We start from the raw sequence: 14,213 nt of genomic DNA, 5'->3' as shown, positions 1-14,213 counted from the left end.
AAGGCCCTGGCCTTCAAAGGGTAAATCCTGAATAGTTTGTTGCAATTCAGGGGGAAGGCCTGATACCTGGAGCCAGGAGATACGCCTCATTGTCACTCCTGACGTCAGAGTTCTGGCTGCAGAGTCCGCTGCATCCAGAGAGGCCTGTAGAGAGGCTCTTGCTACTTTTTACACTCCTCAAGTAGGGCCGTGAATTCTTGATGGGACTTCTGGGGAAGAAGCTCCGTAAACTTCCCCAAGGTCACCCAAGTATTAAAGTTATACCTACTTAGGAGGGCTTGTTGGTTCACCACCCTAAGCTGGAGGCCCCCGGCCAAGTATATTTTGTGGCCTAGTAGGTCCATACGCCTAGCCTCCTTTGACTTAGGAGCCGGGGCTTGCTGGCCATGACGCTCCCGTTCGTTCACTGATTGGACAACTAGAGAGCAAGTAGGTGGGTGAGTGTAGAGATATTCATACCCCTTTGAGGGGACCATATATTTCCTCTCCATTCCCCTTGCTGTCGGTGGAATTGAAACTGGGGATTGCCAAATGGTGTCCGCATTAGCCTGTATAGTGCGGATGAACGGAAGAGTGACTCTAATAGGTGCATCAGCCGATAGCATGACCACGACCGGGTCCTCTATTTCAGGGACCTCCTCCACCTGCAAGTTCATATTCTGAGCCACTCGCTGCAAAAGGTCCTGATGGGCCCTGAGGTCAATTGGTGGAGGGCCTGAGGAAGATGTCCCCGCCACGGCCTCATCAGGCAAGGAGGAGGAGAGGCCCAGGACCAAAGGGCTCCTGTACTTGATGGGCATCATCTGCGTCCAGTGGAACCTCGACAACTGCAGATGGTATTGTCACCTCATCTGTGCCTGCAGGGGAGGGGGCGGCTTACTGTCGCCTCTGGTACCCGGTGTTCTGACGGGGCTGGCAGTTGAGCCACTGATGGTGCACGTTGGCTTTGGTGGTATGCCCACGGTGTCCAAAAGGACCAGTGATGAGGCTCATGCTCGTGGCTCTGGCTCTCTGGAAATATATGGCTGGGGACATCAGAGTCACGCTCCTGATAATAGGATGCGCTACCAGCCTGCGACGACACCGATGTGTGTCTGGAAGGCCACGATGGTGCTGATAGGCCCTGGGAGGGCGCCACTGTTCTCGACGCTCGGGCCCAGGGCAGTACCGGGGAGCAGTACCGGGAGCTATAATGGTACCGCGAGTGAGACCGGGACCTTCTACCGTATCGGTGCCGGGAGGTCGACCGAGATCTCAAGTCCCTTCGTCTGGAGAGACTGCAGGATACAAGGTGCTGAGATCGGTGCCTTGAGCCTGATTGGTACCAGGAGTATCTGTCCAGTGAATGAGAAGTCGAACGGTGCAGCGAGTGCAACCGGTACCATGATGGAGAGCGGTGCCGGGACTGCGAGCGGTGCCGGGAGCGGGAACGGTGCGATCGAGAGCGTCTGCAAGACCGGGATCTTGAACAACGTCTCTCTGGTGGACCAACGGAAGAAGGCTTTACCATGGCCAGCTTGCCAGTGGATTGTATGACGCGCACCGGCGGTGCCGGGGGTTGAGGCCATGTTGATTCTGTCATTGCGATGAGCTCCCTTGCCGTGGAGAAGGTCTCCGATATAGAAGGGAGGGCAAGCTCAACCACAGCATGAGCAGGGGAGCTGTCGGGCACCGGACTCAACGGCCTTTTTGGGACCGGAATCGACGGTGCTGAGCTTGGCGGAGGCGCAAGCTGTGGTGTCACAGTCGACGGTACCGCGGCAGATGACGGTGCCGGATGAACAGTCTTGGAAGAGCGCTCCTTCCGTGGAGCCGAAGTTGAGGCACTATGTTGCTTCCCAGGTCTCAGGAACAGGGAGTGGTGCTGAGCAGATGTTGGTGCCGGTAAGGGTCGGTGCCAGGACTCCTTCTCGGTACCAGAGCGATCCGGTGCCCAAGGGGCACTCCTTACCGAAGCAGTCTGTTGGGCTGTCGGTGCTGATGCTGCAGGGCTAAGTGCCGACTCCATGAAGAGCTGTTTCAGTCGAAAGTCCCGCTCCTTCTTCATCCTTGGTTTAAAGGCCTTGCAGATGCGGCACTTATCGGTAAGGTGGGATTCCCCTAAGCACTTGAGGCAGGACTCGTGGGGATCCCCTATTGGCATCGGCTTTTGGACGCTGAGCATGGTTTGAATCCCGATGCCTTGGGCATGGCCCGCACCGGGGTGGAGGAAAGGGGCTAATCCCCGATCCCCCCTTAAACTATATACACTAACTATGAAGACAAGAACTAATACTAACTATAACTACAAGAACTCGAACTATAGACACAGTAACAGTAAAGAACTACGAGTAGCTAGGGATGTGGAGATCAGCAAAGCCGCGCTCCACAGTTCCAACAACCATCACGGGCGGTAAGAAGGAACTGAAGGGCCGTTGGGTTGGCAGGGGTTTATATCCAGCGCCATAATGACGCCACTTCAGGGGGCGCCCGGCTGACACACCGAGTGTTGCTAGGGTAAAAATCTTCCGACGAGCGTGCACGTGGTGCGCGCACACCTAATTGGAATCGATATGAGCAAGCACTTGAAGAAGAAAACTACATTACTCCGGTGTATGAAAAATTCACCCCCTGAGCAACACAGTTACACTGACCTAACCCTGGTGTAGACAATGCTATGTTGATGGGAGGACTTCTCCTGTCAACATAGCCACTGCCTCTTGGGGAACTGGTATAACTACGCAGACAGGAGAAGCTCTCCCATCGACGTAGTAGCATCTTCATGAAGCGCTATAGGGGTGCAGCTGTATCGGTGCAATGTTTTAAATGTAGACCTGCTCAAAGAGGTACAGAGGTAGGAAGTGACTTGTCCTAGGTTATTAAGCCGGTCAGGGGCAGAGACAGGAATAAAAGCCTAAATATCTGAATCCCAGTTCAAACCACTTTCCCAGAGTAGAATGCTGGAGCTTTAGTTCTTAGCACCATCTGCTCAAACCCAATAGCCCCCACAGCTGTGATAGAACCTAGGAGTCCTGGCTCCCAGCCCCCCGTGCTCCAACCAATGGACACCACTTCCCTCACAGAGCCAGGGATGGAATCCAGAAGTCCTTGCTCCCACCACCCTGCTCCAACCACTAGATCCCACTCCTTCCCAGAGCTAAGAAGACAACATAGAACCCCAACAAGAGATCACTGAAATTACTTCCTGTGTTCCCCAGTGATCCTGCGTCCCTACCTGGATCTTACGTGGATGCTCCTGGCTCAAGCTGATGGTCACGTTGTAGACCTCTAAGGTCACTGTTTTGGTGAAGGACACAGCCTTGCTGCCTCGGTTGTTGTTCTCCACTTTAACATTGAACGGGGTGAGTGTGGGGTCCTCGGAGCAGAGAGCCGCGAACTGGTAGATGCAGGTGCCCATAAAATCATAGTTTTTCCCATCAAAGGTGGTGTAGTGAGGGTCTCCAGTACCTATGCAGGTGGGGTAGCTGATTGCATGGCAACCACGGACCCCATTGACCACAGAGCATCTTTCTTTGGCCTTGCAACTGGTCTTCCTGCAAACCACTGTGCCCAGGCTGGGGTCACACCTGCACCGAGAGCGGCAGTTCTCATCGTCCCAGAACTCCTCACTGGGTTTGTAGTAGCGGCCATTGTAGTCACAGCCACAGCTCCCCACGGGGACACACTGTCAGCGCTGAGGACGTAACCGTCATTACACTGGCAGGTCTCCACGCAGGGCTCCCGGCAGGAGGAGGGGGCAGTTCGGTCAGAGCAGCTGGCTGGGCAGGCATTCCCACAGGCCTCGTAGTGGCTGTTCTCAGGGCAGGGCAGGGCTGGGACAGGGTTGGAAAGGGGAGATTTAAAAATACAGGAAATAAATGAAACAACCTGCCTAGACGCAGTGAGATCTACAGACAAATTCTTACATGCAGTGCATTATCCATCCTCCATGAAACAGCCAAAAGGAAAAGGATGGTGGAATTAACTTCTGTATTCAGGAACCAAAAGGCCTATATGTCTGCAGCCAAATCTCACAGGCCATGAGTCAGTCAGGGTCAGCACTTGGGTATAAAGAACACTTAGGTCTGCAGGGAGTGCTAGGTAAGAGTACTTTCCCTTGAGTTAGTGCTGACCTTAATGGCACAGCGTGGACTAGAGGGCACTGTTCTGCAAACAAAGGAGACGGATCTGATTAGGAGGTGCTCTCCACTTGTGTCCATGCTGACTCCAATGCCCCAGTGTGGGAGTGGGGTGGAAGGCTCAGTTGGGGATGCTCACTCCTTGGAATCAGTGCTGACTCAAATTTGCAAGGGTGACACCAGGGGACGTCGTACTGCAAGGAGTGGAGTAGGGAGCTCAATAGGTGGTGCTCAGAGTCAGCATTGATCCCTATGCCCAAGAAACCCAGCCATTCACAACCCTATGCTCAGGTCATTCACCATCCCTTCCACCGACAGAATGAACAGATGGGCTAATGGAACTGAGCTGAAACCAGATTTACCATTTCATGGGAAATATCAAGATTTTGGATTTATTTCTGTTCCGAAAGGGAACGAAAATGAAATTCCTGTCCCAGACATTGTTGCAAGTCGATTGAGGTGTTTTATTTTGATAAAATCAAAACACTATTTTCAGATTTCAATCTTATAAAACTTTTTTAAAATGTTTTATATATCTAAAAATAATTAATTTTGTTGTCAACAGTCGTTTCAAAATGAAAAATTGAAATGTTCCATTCTGAAATGTTACTGACACGCTTTGTCTCACGTTTTGAAATTAAATTTTCTCAAAATCTGAACTTTTTTCTAAAATTTCAAATTTGACAAGAATGGCATTTTTCCTCAAAACTCCGGAGGAATGAAAAACATCCAGGTTTCTCTAGTGACTAGCCCGATCATGCCCGTGTCAGTAAGGACACCAAGCTGTCAGACTCACCGCAGCCAGATGGCATCCTCCAGTCATAGACGGTGGCCCCGTGGTCTCTGCAGGTTGCTGCATAGGCCTCCAGCGCCTGGCACAAGATTCTCGTAGCGCCCCTGTTCAGACACACGTCATAGATGCACCTATCAAAGAACTCACTGGAGTTCACTTTGGAGTGACACTCTCTGAAGGGCCCTCCCGGTGCTTTGCTGATCAACCCACAGTGACTGTCACCCCCGTACAGCTTCCTTGTGCTCTCATCACATGTCAGGCAGTTCTCTTGGCAGGAATCCGAGCAAAAAGGATCCTGGTCTTGGACTTTCCAACTAGCAGCCCAGCCCACGATGGAGGAGACTTTGGTGCCGCTGGCTGATGTCATGTCATCTTCAGGGTTCTGGTTGAAGTTCCCACATAGGCCACACGTGGCCCCATAATAGCTGCTGGGGAGGGTGATCACCAGATGCCAGTCCCAGTTATATGCCACCTGGAGACCAAAGTCTGTCTGCAGGATGGCGCGGAAGCCGCTCTGGTACACTCTGATTTTACCGGCTAACAGTGTCACTGGGAGACTGGTGATCACGCCGTTTAGCTAGAGACAAGGACAGGATGGGGTGTTATTGCTCTGTCATCTTAACTTGTTCTCATTGAATATGTCACCTCACCACTCATTTTGACTGTACCTCATTGTCAGTCTAACCAGTGGCATGTACAATAAGGGGACCAAATCCTTCATCATAAGAACATAAGAATGGCCATATTGGGTCAGACCAGGTCCATCTAGCCCAGTATCCTGTCTTCCGACAGTGGCCATTGGAGGTGCCTCAGACGGAATGAACAGAACAGGTAATCATCAAGTGATCCATCTCCTGTCGCCCATTCCCAGCTTCTGGCAAACAGAAGCTAGGGACACCATCTCTGTTCATCCTGACTAATAGCTGTCACTTTTTACCCATTCCTTACTCAGGAAGAACCAGTGAAATCAATGCAAGTTGGCCTGAATATATTAAGAACAGGTTCAACAAACGCCTGTCAAGGATGGTCTAGCTATACTTAATATTGCCTCAGCCCAGGAAGATGGACTTAGATGACCTCTTGAGGTGCCTTCTGGCCCTACATTTTTAGAATTCTGTATACAGTACTTATCTATCTACAATATCTACCTACAGTATCTGTCTGTCTGTCTGAAGAATTCTCTATGTCTCTCTATCCATGCACACAACCTAGCTATATTGATTAGACACCTACAAAATCTAACCATCCATCCATCCATCAATCTAACCATCCATCCACTGATCTCTCTGTTCACATTATCTAGCTATGTTATTTACCCACCCATGGTATCTATCTACAATATCTAATTATCTAGAAGTGTCTAATACACAACCTGTGATGTTGCACATGATATGATTTTATGAAAAATATGCTAATAAGTGTGAATATAATGTAACTGGAATATGCTTCATGCAAAAGGTCTCTTATAAGGTATCATTACAACTCTTATAATCTATTGAGTGTGGTCATCATATTTGTATACATGTATCACTCTTGTATCTGAAACTAGAAATATGAAATATAACTCTGAGGGCCTATTGTAATTATGCAAAGTGTGGGCCATTAATGGTGGTTTGGAATCTTGATGGCTCCTATCAACCGGGAAAATGGACTGTGGATGGCTCTGTTTGCAGGCAGGCCTTCCTGTGAGTCAGGCTGGGAAGAATTAAGGCTTGGGGTCTTACAGTGACATGTGATCATGTCACCTGAATTGGAATCCATCTTTAACCTGACGTTTTTCCATTGAGAAGGAGGGGTGGGAACCCAGAAGGACAAACGATTCCTGCCTTATGCAGAAGATATGTAAGTGGGTGGAACAGAACAAAGGTGGTGGCCATCATGAGAAATCCCCTAGCTATCATCTGAGCTGGATCAAGGGCTGTACCAGGGGAAAGGATTGTGCCCAGACTAGGAAGGTGTCCAGTCTGTGAAAGAAATTTATTGAAACATCTCTGGAGGTGAGATTTTATCTGTATTCAGTTTTATTACTGTACTAGGCTTAGACTTGCATGTTTCATTTTATTTTGCTTGGTAATGCACTTTGTTCTGTCTGTTACTACTTGGAAACACTTAAATCCTACTTTCTGTATTTAATAAAATCACTTTTTACTTATTAATTAACCCAGAGTATGTATTAATACCTGGGCGGGGGCAGGGAGGCAAACAGCTGTGCATATCTCTCTATCAGTGTTATAGAGGGTGAACAATTTATGAGTTTATTTGGGATTTATTTGGGGTTTGGACCCCACTGGGAGTTGGGCATCTGACTGTTAAAGACAGGAACACTTCTTAAGCTGCTTTCAGTTATATCTGCAGCTTTGGGGCATGTGGTTCAGACCCTGGGTCTCTGTTGGAGCAGACTGACGTCCAAGCTGGCAGGGAAAGCAGGGGCAAAAGTAGTCTTGGCACATAAGTTGGCAACTCTAAAGGGGTTTCTGTGATCCAACCCATCACACAACCCATCTGATATATCTGTATGACCCACATGACACTTTGGAAATCTCCAGAATCTAAGCTTTCATTTTTGTTTGTTTGTTTTGTTTGTTTAAAATAATTTTCTGGCCTTTATGGCTGCAAGGAAAACCTTTCAAAAGTGCCTCAAGTGTGACTAGTTCGGCAACATCTGCCTGAGTCTGCAGAGAGCCTGAAACGATGACCCTCTAACGGTGTAAACTCCACTGCCTCTGCTAAGCAAATCAGAGCATCAACTGTAAAGCACATGGATAACACTTCAGTGACAACACTAGCTATTTATTCCCTGTGTAGCAAAAGTGCTTCCCCTACATAGAATTATAGGATCATAGGACTAGAAGGGACCTCGAAGGTCATCTGATCCCACCCCCTGCACTCATGGCAGGACTAAGTATTATCTAGACCATCCCTGACAGGTGTTGGTCTAACCTGCTCTTAAAAATCTCTAATGACGGAGATTCCACAAACTCCCTAGGCAATTTATTGCAGTACTTAACTACTCTGACAGTTAGGAAATTTTTCTTAATGTCCAACCTAAACTGTCCTTGTTTAAACTCATTGCTTCTTGTCCTATCTTCAGATGTTAACGAGAACAATTTCTCTCTCTTATCCTTCTAACAACCTTTTATGTACTTGAAAACTGTTAGCATGCCCACCCTCCCAGCTCTCAGTCTTCTCTTCTCCAGACTAAACAAATCCAATTTTTTAAATCTGCTCTCAGAGGTCATGTTTTTTAGACCTTTAATCATGTTTGTTGCTCTTCTCTAGACTTTCTCCAATTTGTCCACATATTTCCTGAAATATGGTGCCCGGAACTGGACACAATATTCCCGTTGAGGCTTAATCAGTGTGGAGTAGAGTGTAAGGGTATAGCAAGTTTCTATGCAACAAATTATACAACTTTTATTAAAGTGCTGGAATTAATCCTCTGTTGTGTGTCCACACTGTGTTCCTTGTGACTGTGGAGCATATCCACATTAGCAGCTCTTGCAATGGCAAAGAGAGCAGTGCATTGTGGTAGCTATCTCACTGTGCAACTGGCCGCAGGGTGCTTTGGGAAGGGTTTGCAATGCCTCATGGGGCAGGCATAGTGTCACATGATGCAGGTTTCCCAATCCCATTGTTTCATGGGCATCCTACTACATTGCCAGCTGTTTTTCAACTCCCTCCCCAGCTCTCTGCACAGCAATCTGTCTGTCTGTCTGTCTGTCTGCCTGCCTCTCTCGCTCTCTCTCTCTCACACACACACACACACACACACACACACACACACACACACACACTCTGGCTTCTGTGTTCAATGGCACGAGCATTCCATATTAATGGTTTGCTTTGTGTCTCTGAGCAGATAGGCACAGCGTGCAAGGGCTGTCAGAAACGGAGCTTTGAAAGGGGAGGGGTGCATGTCTCCAGAGCAGCCGAGTTCAAAACAATGAGCAGAGCAGCCACTTGAGGGATTATGGGACACTTCTGGAGGTCAATCGATTGCTTTCTGCGCTGTAATGTGTTTACACTGCCAATACTGGAGCCTCTGCGCTTTAAGGCTTATTTACCACTCTCGTCGAGGTATTTTTTTTACAATGCTGCAAGTGAGGTGTTTCTGTGCACTAGGTGCCTTGGCAGTGTGTACACCTCGGGAGTTAGAAAGCTTCTCTACTGCGCAGTAACTTGCCAGTGTAGACAAGGCCTAATAATTACTTCTTGTGTCTTGCTTACAACACTTCTGCTAATGCATCCTAGAATGTTTGCCTTTTTTTGCAACAGTGAATCATGGCATGTACAAATGCATTAACAGAGGCATAGCATGCAAGTCAGGGGAGGTGACAGTATTGCTCTACTTGGCACTGGTTAGGCCTCAGCTGGAGTACTGCATCTTATTTTGGTCACTGCTGTATAGAAAGGATGTAGAGAACCTGGAAAGGATCCAGCGGTGAGCGACAAAGATGACCAAAGCTATGGAATGCAAGTCAGATGAGTAAGGCTACGTTTTAGTCATGGGTATTTTTAGTAATAGTCATCGATAGGTCACGGGCAATAAATAAAAAGTCACAGCCCCCTGACATGTCCATGACTTTTATAAAAAATACATGTGACTAAATCTTACCTGCTGGGAGGGGGGCACTCCTGAAGACTCCTGTTGGGGGGAGCAGTTCCTGCTGCTGTTGGGAGGAACTGCTTGGGGAGAGCTTCGCAGGGTGACGTTTTGGCTGGGGGGGCAGCCCAGGCTCTGCTGCAGCTGGAGTGGGGTGCAGCCTGAGGCCCTGCCACTGCTAGTTCAGATGGGGGAGGCCTGGGTCCCCACTGCCACCGGAGCTGGTCCCGGACCACTGCACCAGGGCAGCGCTGGGGACCAGTTGCCTGGGGCTGCCAGAGCAGTGCTTGGTGTGGCTAGCCCTGGGGCTTCCTCAGCTGCTGGGTGGTCCTGGAGTCAGCTGCACCAGAACTGCAAAATTCACGGATGTCATGGAAAGTCACGAAAGCCATGACTTCCATGACTTCCATGAATGATTCGCAGCCTTACATATGAAGGAACTGAGTATGTTTAGTTTGCAAAAGAGGAGATGGGGGGATATGATAGCGGTCTTCAAATACGTAAAAGGCTGCCATAAAAAAGATGGAGGGCAGGACAAGAGGCAATGGGTTCAAACTACAGCAGAGCAGATTTAGATTAAATCAGGAAAAACTTCCTAAACAAAAGAAGAGCAGAACAATGGAACAGACTGCCTAGCAGAGGTTGTGGAAGCTCCTTCATAAGTTTTCAAATGTTTTCATCTGTCTTGCATGATTTAGACACAACATGGCATCATGGCAGGGGGTTACACTAGGTGATGCTTGAGGTCCCTTCTAACTCTATGGTTCAAGGATTCTATGTGTAGGATAAGCATCCCATCACATCTTGGTCATTTTAACAGATCAAATGGGGCAAGGACTGGGGCTGAAGCAGCGTGTCTAGAGAATTAGGGGTTGCTAAGAGAATGAGATAAAAAAGAAAAGGATAAAGGAGATTCACACAGACAGGTCAAGAAAAGAGAATCAGAAACAGGAAGATGCAGAAAATGGAAGAAGAAAAAAAGACAGAAATATATCTGAGCCTCAAATGGCGCAAATTTTCTCACTGTACAATGAACGGAAAAGGAAGGAAATGAATAATAAATACATAAATTAAAAATTAGTTCCTTCTAGAGATGTGCAAATAATAGATTAGTAATTATGAAAATTTAGGGAAAGAAGTGTTTCAGTCTAACTGGAAAAAAAATCACATTTTTTGGTGAAAAGTGGAAAGAAAATTGTTTCAGGTCAAACAAACCATTTTTCACTTTTTAAAATATTTGAAATTTGAAAAAAATAAAATTAAAAGAAGTTTTGATACAAAACGTCATTTCAAATGAAAAAACTGAAATGTTTTATTTCAAAAATGTTGAAACAAAACCTTTCAGTTTTTTAGATTTTTTTCTCTGCCAAAATAAGTTGCCAAAACTGATGTAAATTCATGAAAGGTTTCAGTGCACAGAATCTGCATTTTTCACCAAACAAATGTTTTGGATGAAAAATTTTGCCCAGCTCTGGTTAAGAACATAAGAACAGACATACTGAGGCAGACCTGTCTTCTGACAGTGGGCAATGCCAGGTGCTTGCAAGTGAATAAAAGAACAATCATTGAGTGATCCATCTTATTGTCCACTGCCAGCTCCTGGTAGTCAGAGGCTAGGGATACCCAGGGCATGGGGTTGCATTCCTGGCCATCTTGGCTAATAGTCATTGATGGATCTATACTCCAGGAACTTATCTATCTCTTTTTTGAACCCTATTACAGTTTTGGCCATAATCCTATGGGAATGAGTTCCACAGGTTGACTGTGCGCTGTGTGAAGAAGTATTTCCTTTTGTTTGTTTTAAACCTGCTGCCCATTAATTTCATTGGGTGACCTCTGGTACTTGTGTTATGTCAAGGAATAAATTATACTTCCTTATTCAGTTTCTCCACATCATTCATGATTTTCTAGATCTCCATCATATGCCCCCTTAGTCACCTGTTTTCAATGATGAAAAGTCCCAGTCTTTTTAATCACTCCTCATCTGGAAGCTGTTCCATACTCTTAATCCTTTGTTTTGCCCTTCTCCGTACCTTTTCCAATTCTAATATAACTTTGAGATAGGGCGTTCAGAACTGCATGCAGTATTCAAGGTGTGGTTACTAAATAAAGACTATATTCTCCCTCTGATCTCTGTGCAAACCTCTGATAGGCCATTCTGCTGTGCATATTGGGGAGTATATAGTTCTGAATTTACACTGCAACACATGCACCATAACTAAATATAGAATTCAGCCCTCTACTGAGTCCTCTGATCTATGCCACCTACTCCCATTGATTTCAATGGAGTCCTGATTTCACCTCTATTATCAACCTATCCAACACTCCTTTCTTTCTCTGTCCCTTCTCCCATGCATCTTCTAACACCTGAAACAACAGCCCAGGAGGGCTTTAAACTAGGTTCGACGGGGACAGGTGAGCAAAGCCCACAGGTAAGTGGGGAACAAGACCTGGGAGATGGGTTGGAAACAGGAGGGAGCACGGGCTATAATGGCAGAGAGGAAGGAGGGTCAGGGCAAAGCTGGGAGGCAAGATCAAACCAGTATCTTAGATGCCTATATACAAATGCAAGAAGTATGGGTAATAAGCAGGAAGAACTGGAAGTGCTAATAAATAAATACAACTATGACATTATTGGCATTACTGAAACTTGGTGGGATAATACACACGACTGGAATGTTGGTGTGGATGGGTATAGTTTGCTCAGGAAGGACAGACAGGAGAAAAAGGGAGGAGGTGTTGCCTTATATATCAAAAATGTACACACTTGGACTGAGGTGGAGATGGACATAGGAGACGGAAGTGTGGAGAGTCTCTGGGTTAGGCTAAAAGGGGTAAAAAACACAGGTGATGTCGTGCTGGGAGTCTACTACAGGCCACCTAATCAGGTGGAAGAGCTGGATGAGGCTTTTTTCAAACAACTAACAAAATCATCCAAAGCCCAAGATTTGGTGGTGATGGGGGACTTCAACTATCCAGATATATGTTGGGAAAATAACACTGCGGGGCACAGACTATCCAATAAGTTCCTGGACTGCATTGCAGACAACTTTTTATTTCAGAAAGTTGAAAAAGCTACTAGGGGAGAAGCTGTTCTAGACTTGATTTTAACAAATAGGGAGGAACTTGTTGAGAATTTGAAAGTAGAAGGAAGCTTGGGTGAAAGTGATCATGAAATCAAAGAATTTGCAATTCTAAGGAAGGGTAGAAGGGAGTACAGCAGAATAGAGACAATGGATTTCAGGAAGGCGGATTTTGGTAAGCTCAGAGAGCTGACAGGTAAGGTCCCATGGGAATTAAGACTGAGGGGAAAAACAACTGAGGAAAGTTGGCAGTTTTTCAAAGGGACACTATTAAGGGCCCAAAAGCAAGCTATTCCGCTGGGTAGGAAAGATAGAAAATGTGGCAAAAGACCACCTTGGCTTACCCTTGAGATCTTGCGTGACCTACAAAATAAAAAGGCGTCATATAAAAAATGGAAACTAGGTCAGATCACGAAGGATGAATATAGGCAAATAACACAGGAATGCAGAGGCAAGATTAGAAAAGCAAAGGCACAAAATGAACTCAAACTAGCTATGGGAATAAAGGGAAACAAGAAGACTTTTTATCAATACATTAGAAGCAAGAGGAAGACTAAGGACAGGGTAGGCCCACTGCTCAATGAGGAGGGGGAAACAGTAACGGGAGACTTGGAAATGGCAGAGATGCTTAATGACTTCATTTCAGTCTTCACTGAGAAGTCTGAAGGAACGTTTAGTATAGTGAATGCTTACGGGAAGAGGGTAGGTTTAGAAGAGAAAATAAGAAAAGAGCAAGTAAAAAATCACTTAGAAAAGTTAGACCTGCAAGTCACCAGGGCCTGATGAAATGCATCCTAGAATACTCAAGGAGTTAATAGAAGAGGTATCTGAGCCTCTAGCTATTATCTTTGGAAAATCATGGGAGACGGGGGAGATTCCAGAAGACTGGAAGGAGGCAAATATAGTGCCCATCTATAAAAAGGGAAATAAAAACAATTCAGGAAACTACAGACCAGTTAGTTTAACTTCTGTGCCAGGGAAGATAATGGAGCAGGTAATCAAAGAAATCATCTGCAAACACTTGGAAGGTGGTAAGGTGATAGGGAATAGCCAGCATGGATTTGTAAAGAACAAATCGTGTCAAACTAATCTGATAGCGTTCTTTGATAGGATAACGAGCCTTGTGGATAAGGGAGAAGCGGTGGATGTGATATACCTAGACTTTAGTAAGGCATTTGATACAGTCTCAGCATGATATTCTTATAGATAAACTAGGAAAGTACAATTTAGATGGGGCTACTATAAGGTGGGTGCATAACTGGCTGGATAACCGTACTCAGAGAGTAGTTGTTAATGGCTCCCAATCCTGCTGGAAAGGTATAACAAGTGGGGTTCCGCAGGGGTCTGTTTTGGAACCGGTTCTGTTCAATATCTTCATCAACGATTTAGATGTTGGCATAGAAAGTACGCTTATTAAGTTTGCGGATGATACCAAACTGGGAGGGATTGCAACTGCTTTGGAGGACAGGGTCAAAATTCAAAATGATCTGGACAAATTGGAGAAATGGTCTGAGGTAAACAGGATGAAGTTCAATAAAGATAAATGCAAAGTGCTCCACCTAGGAAGGAACAATCAGTTTCACACATACAGAATGGGAAGAGACTGTCTAGGAAGG

General features: G+C 46.3%; 1 protein-coding gene across 1 annotated transcript in view; it reads right to left on the bottom strand.

Moving 5' to 3' along the window:
- The window catches only part of LOC115640391 (IgGFc-binding protein-like), a 129,485-nt gene that overhangs the window by 15,108 nt on the left and 100,164 nt on the right, over positions 1–14,213 (bottom strand). Inside the window, exons 39-41 of the mRNA XM_030543133.1 lie at positions 4,915–5,488; positions 3,666–3,812; positions 3,215–3,633 (exon numbers count right to left, since the gene is read on the bottom strand). Of these exons, the coding sequence (XP_030398993.1) occupies positions 3,215–3,633; positions 3,666–3,812; positions 4,915–5,488 (1,140 nt within the window). The remainder of the gene's footprint in view (positions 1–3,214; positions 3,634–3,665; positions 3,813–4,914; positions 5,489–14,213) is intronic.

This window comes from Gopherus evgoodei, unplaced genomic scaffold (assembly GCF_007399415.2).
Source record: "Gopherus evgoodei ecotype Sinaloan lineage unplaced genomic scaffold, rGopEvg1_v1.p scaffold_31_arrow_ctg1, whole genome shotgun sequence".
Lineage (NCBI taxonomy): Eukaryota > Metazoa > Chordata > Testudines > Testudinidae > Gopherus > Gopherus evgoodei.
Note: the sequence above shows the minus strand (reverse complement) of the source record. Positions and strands in the feature narration are given on the sequence as shown.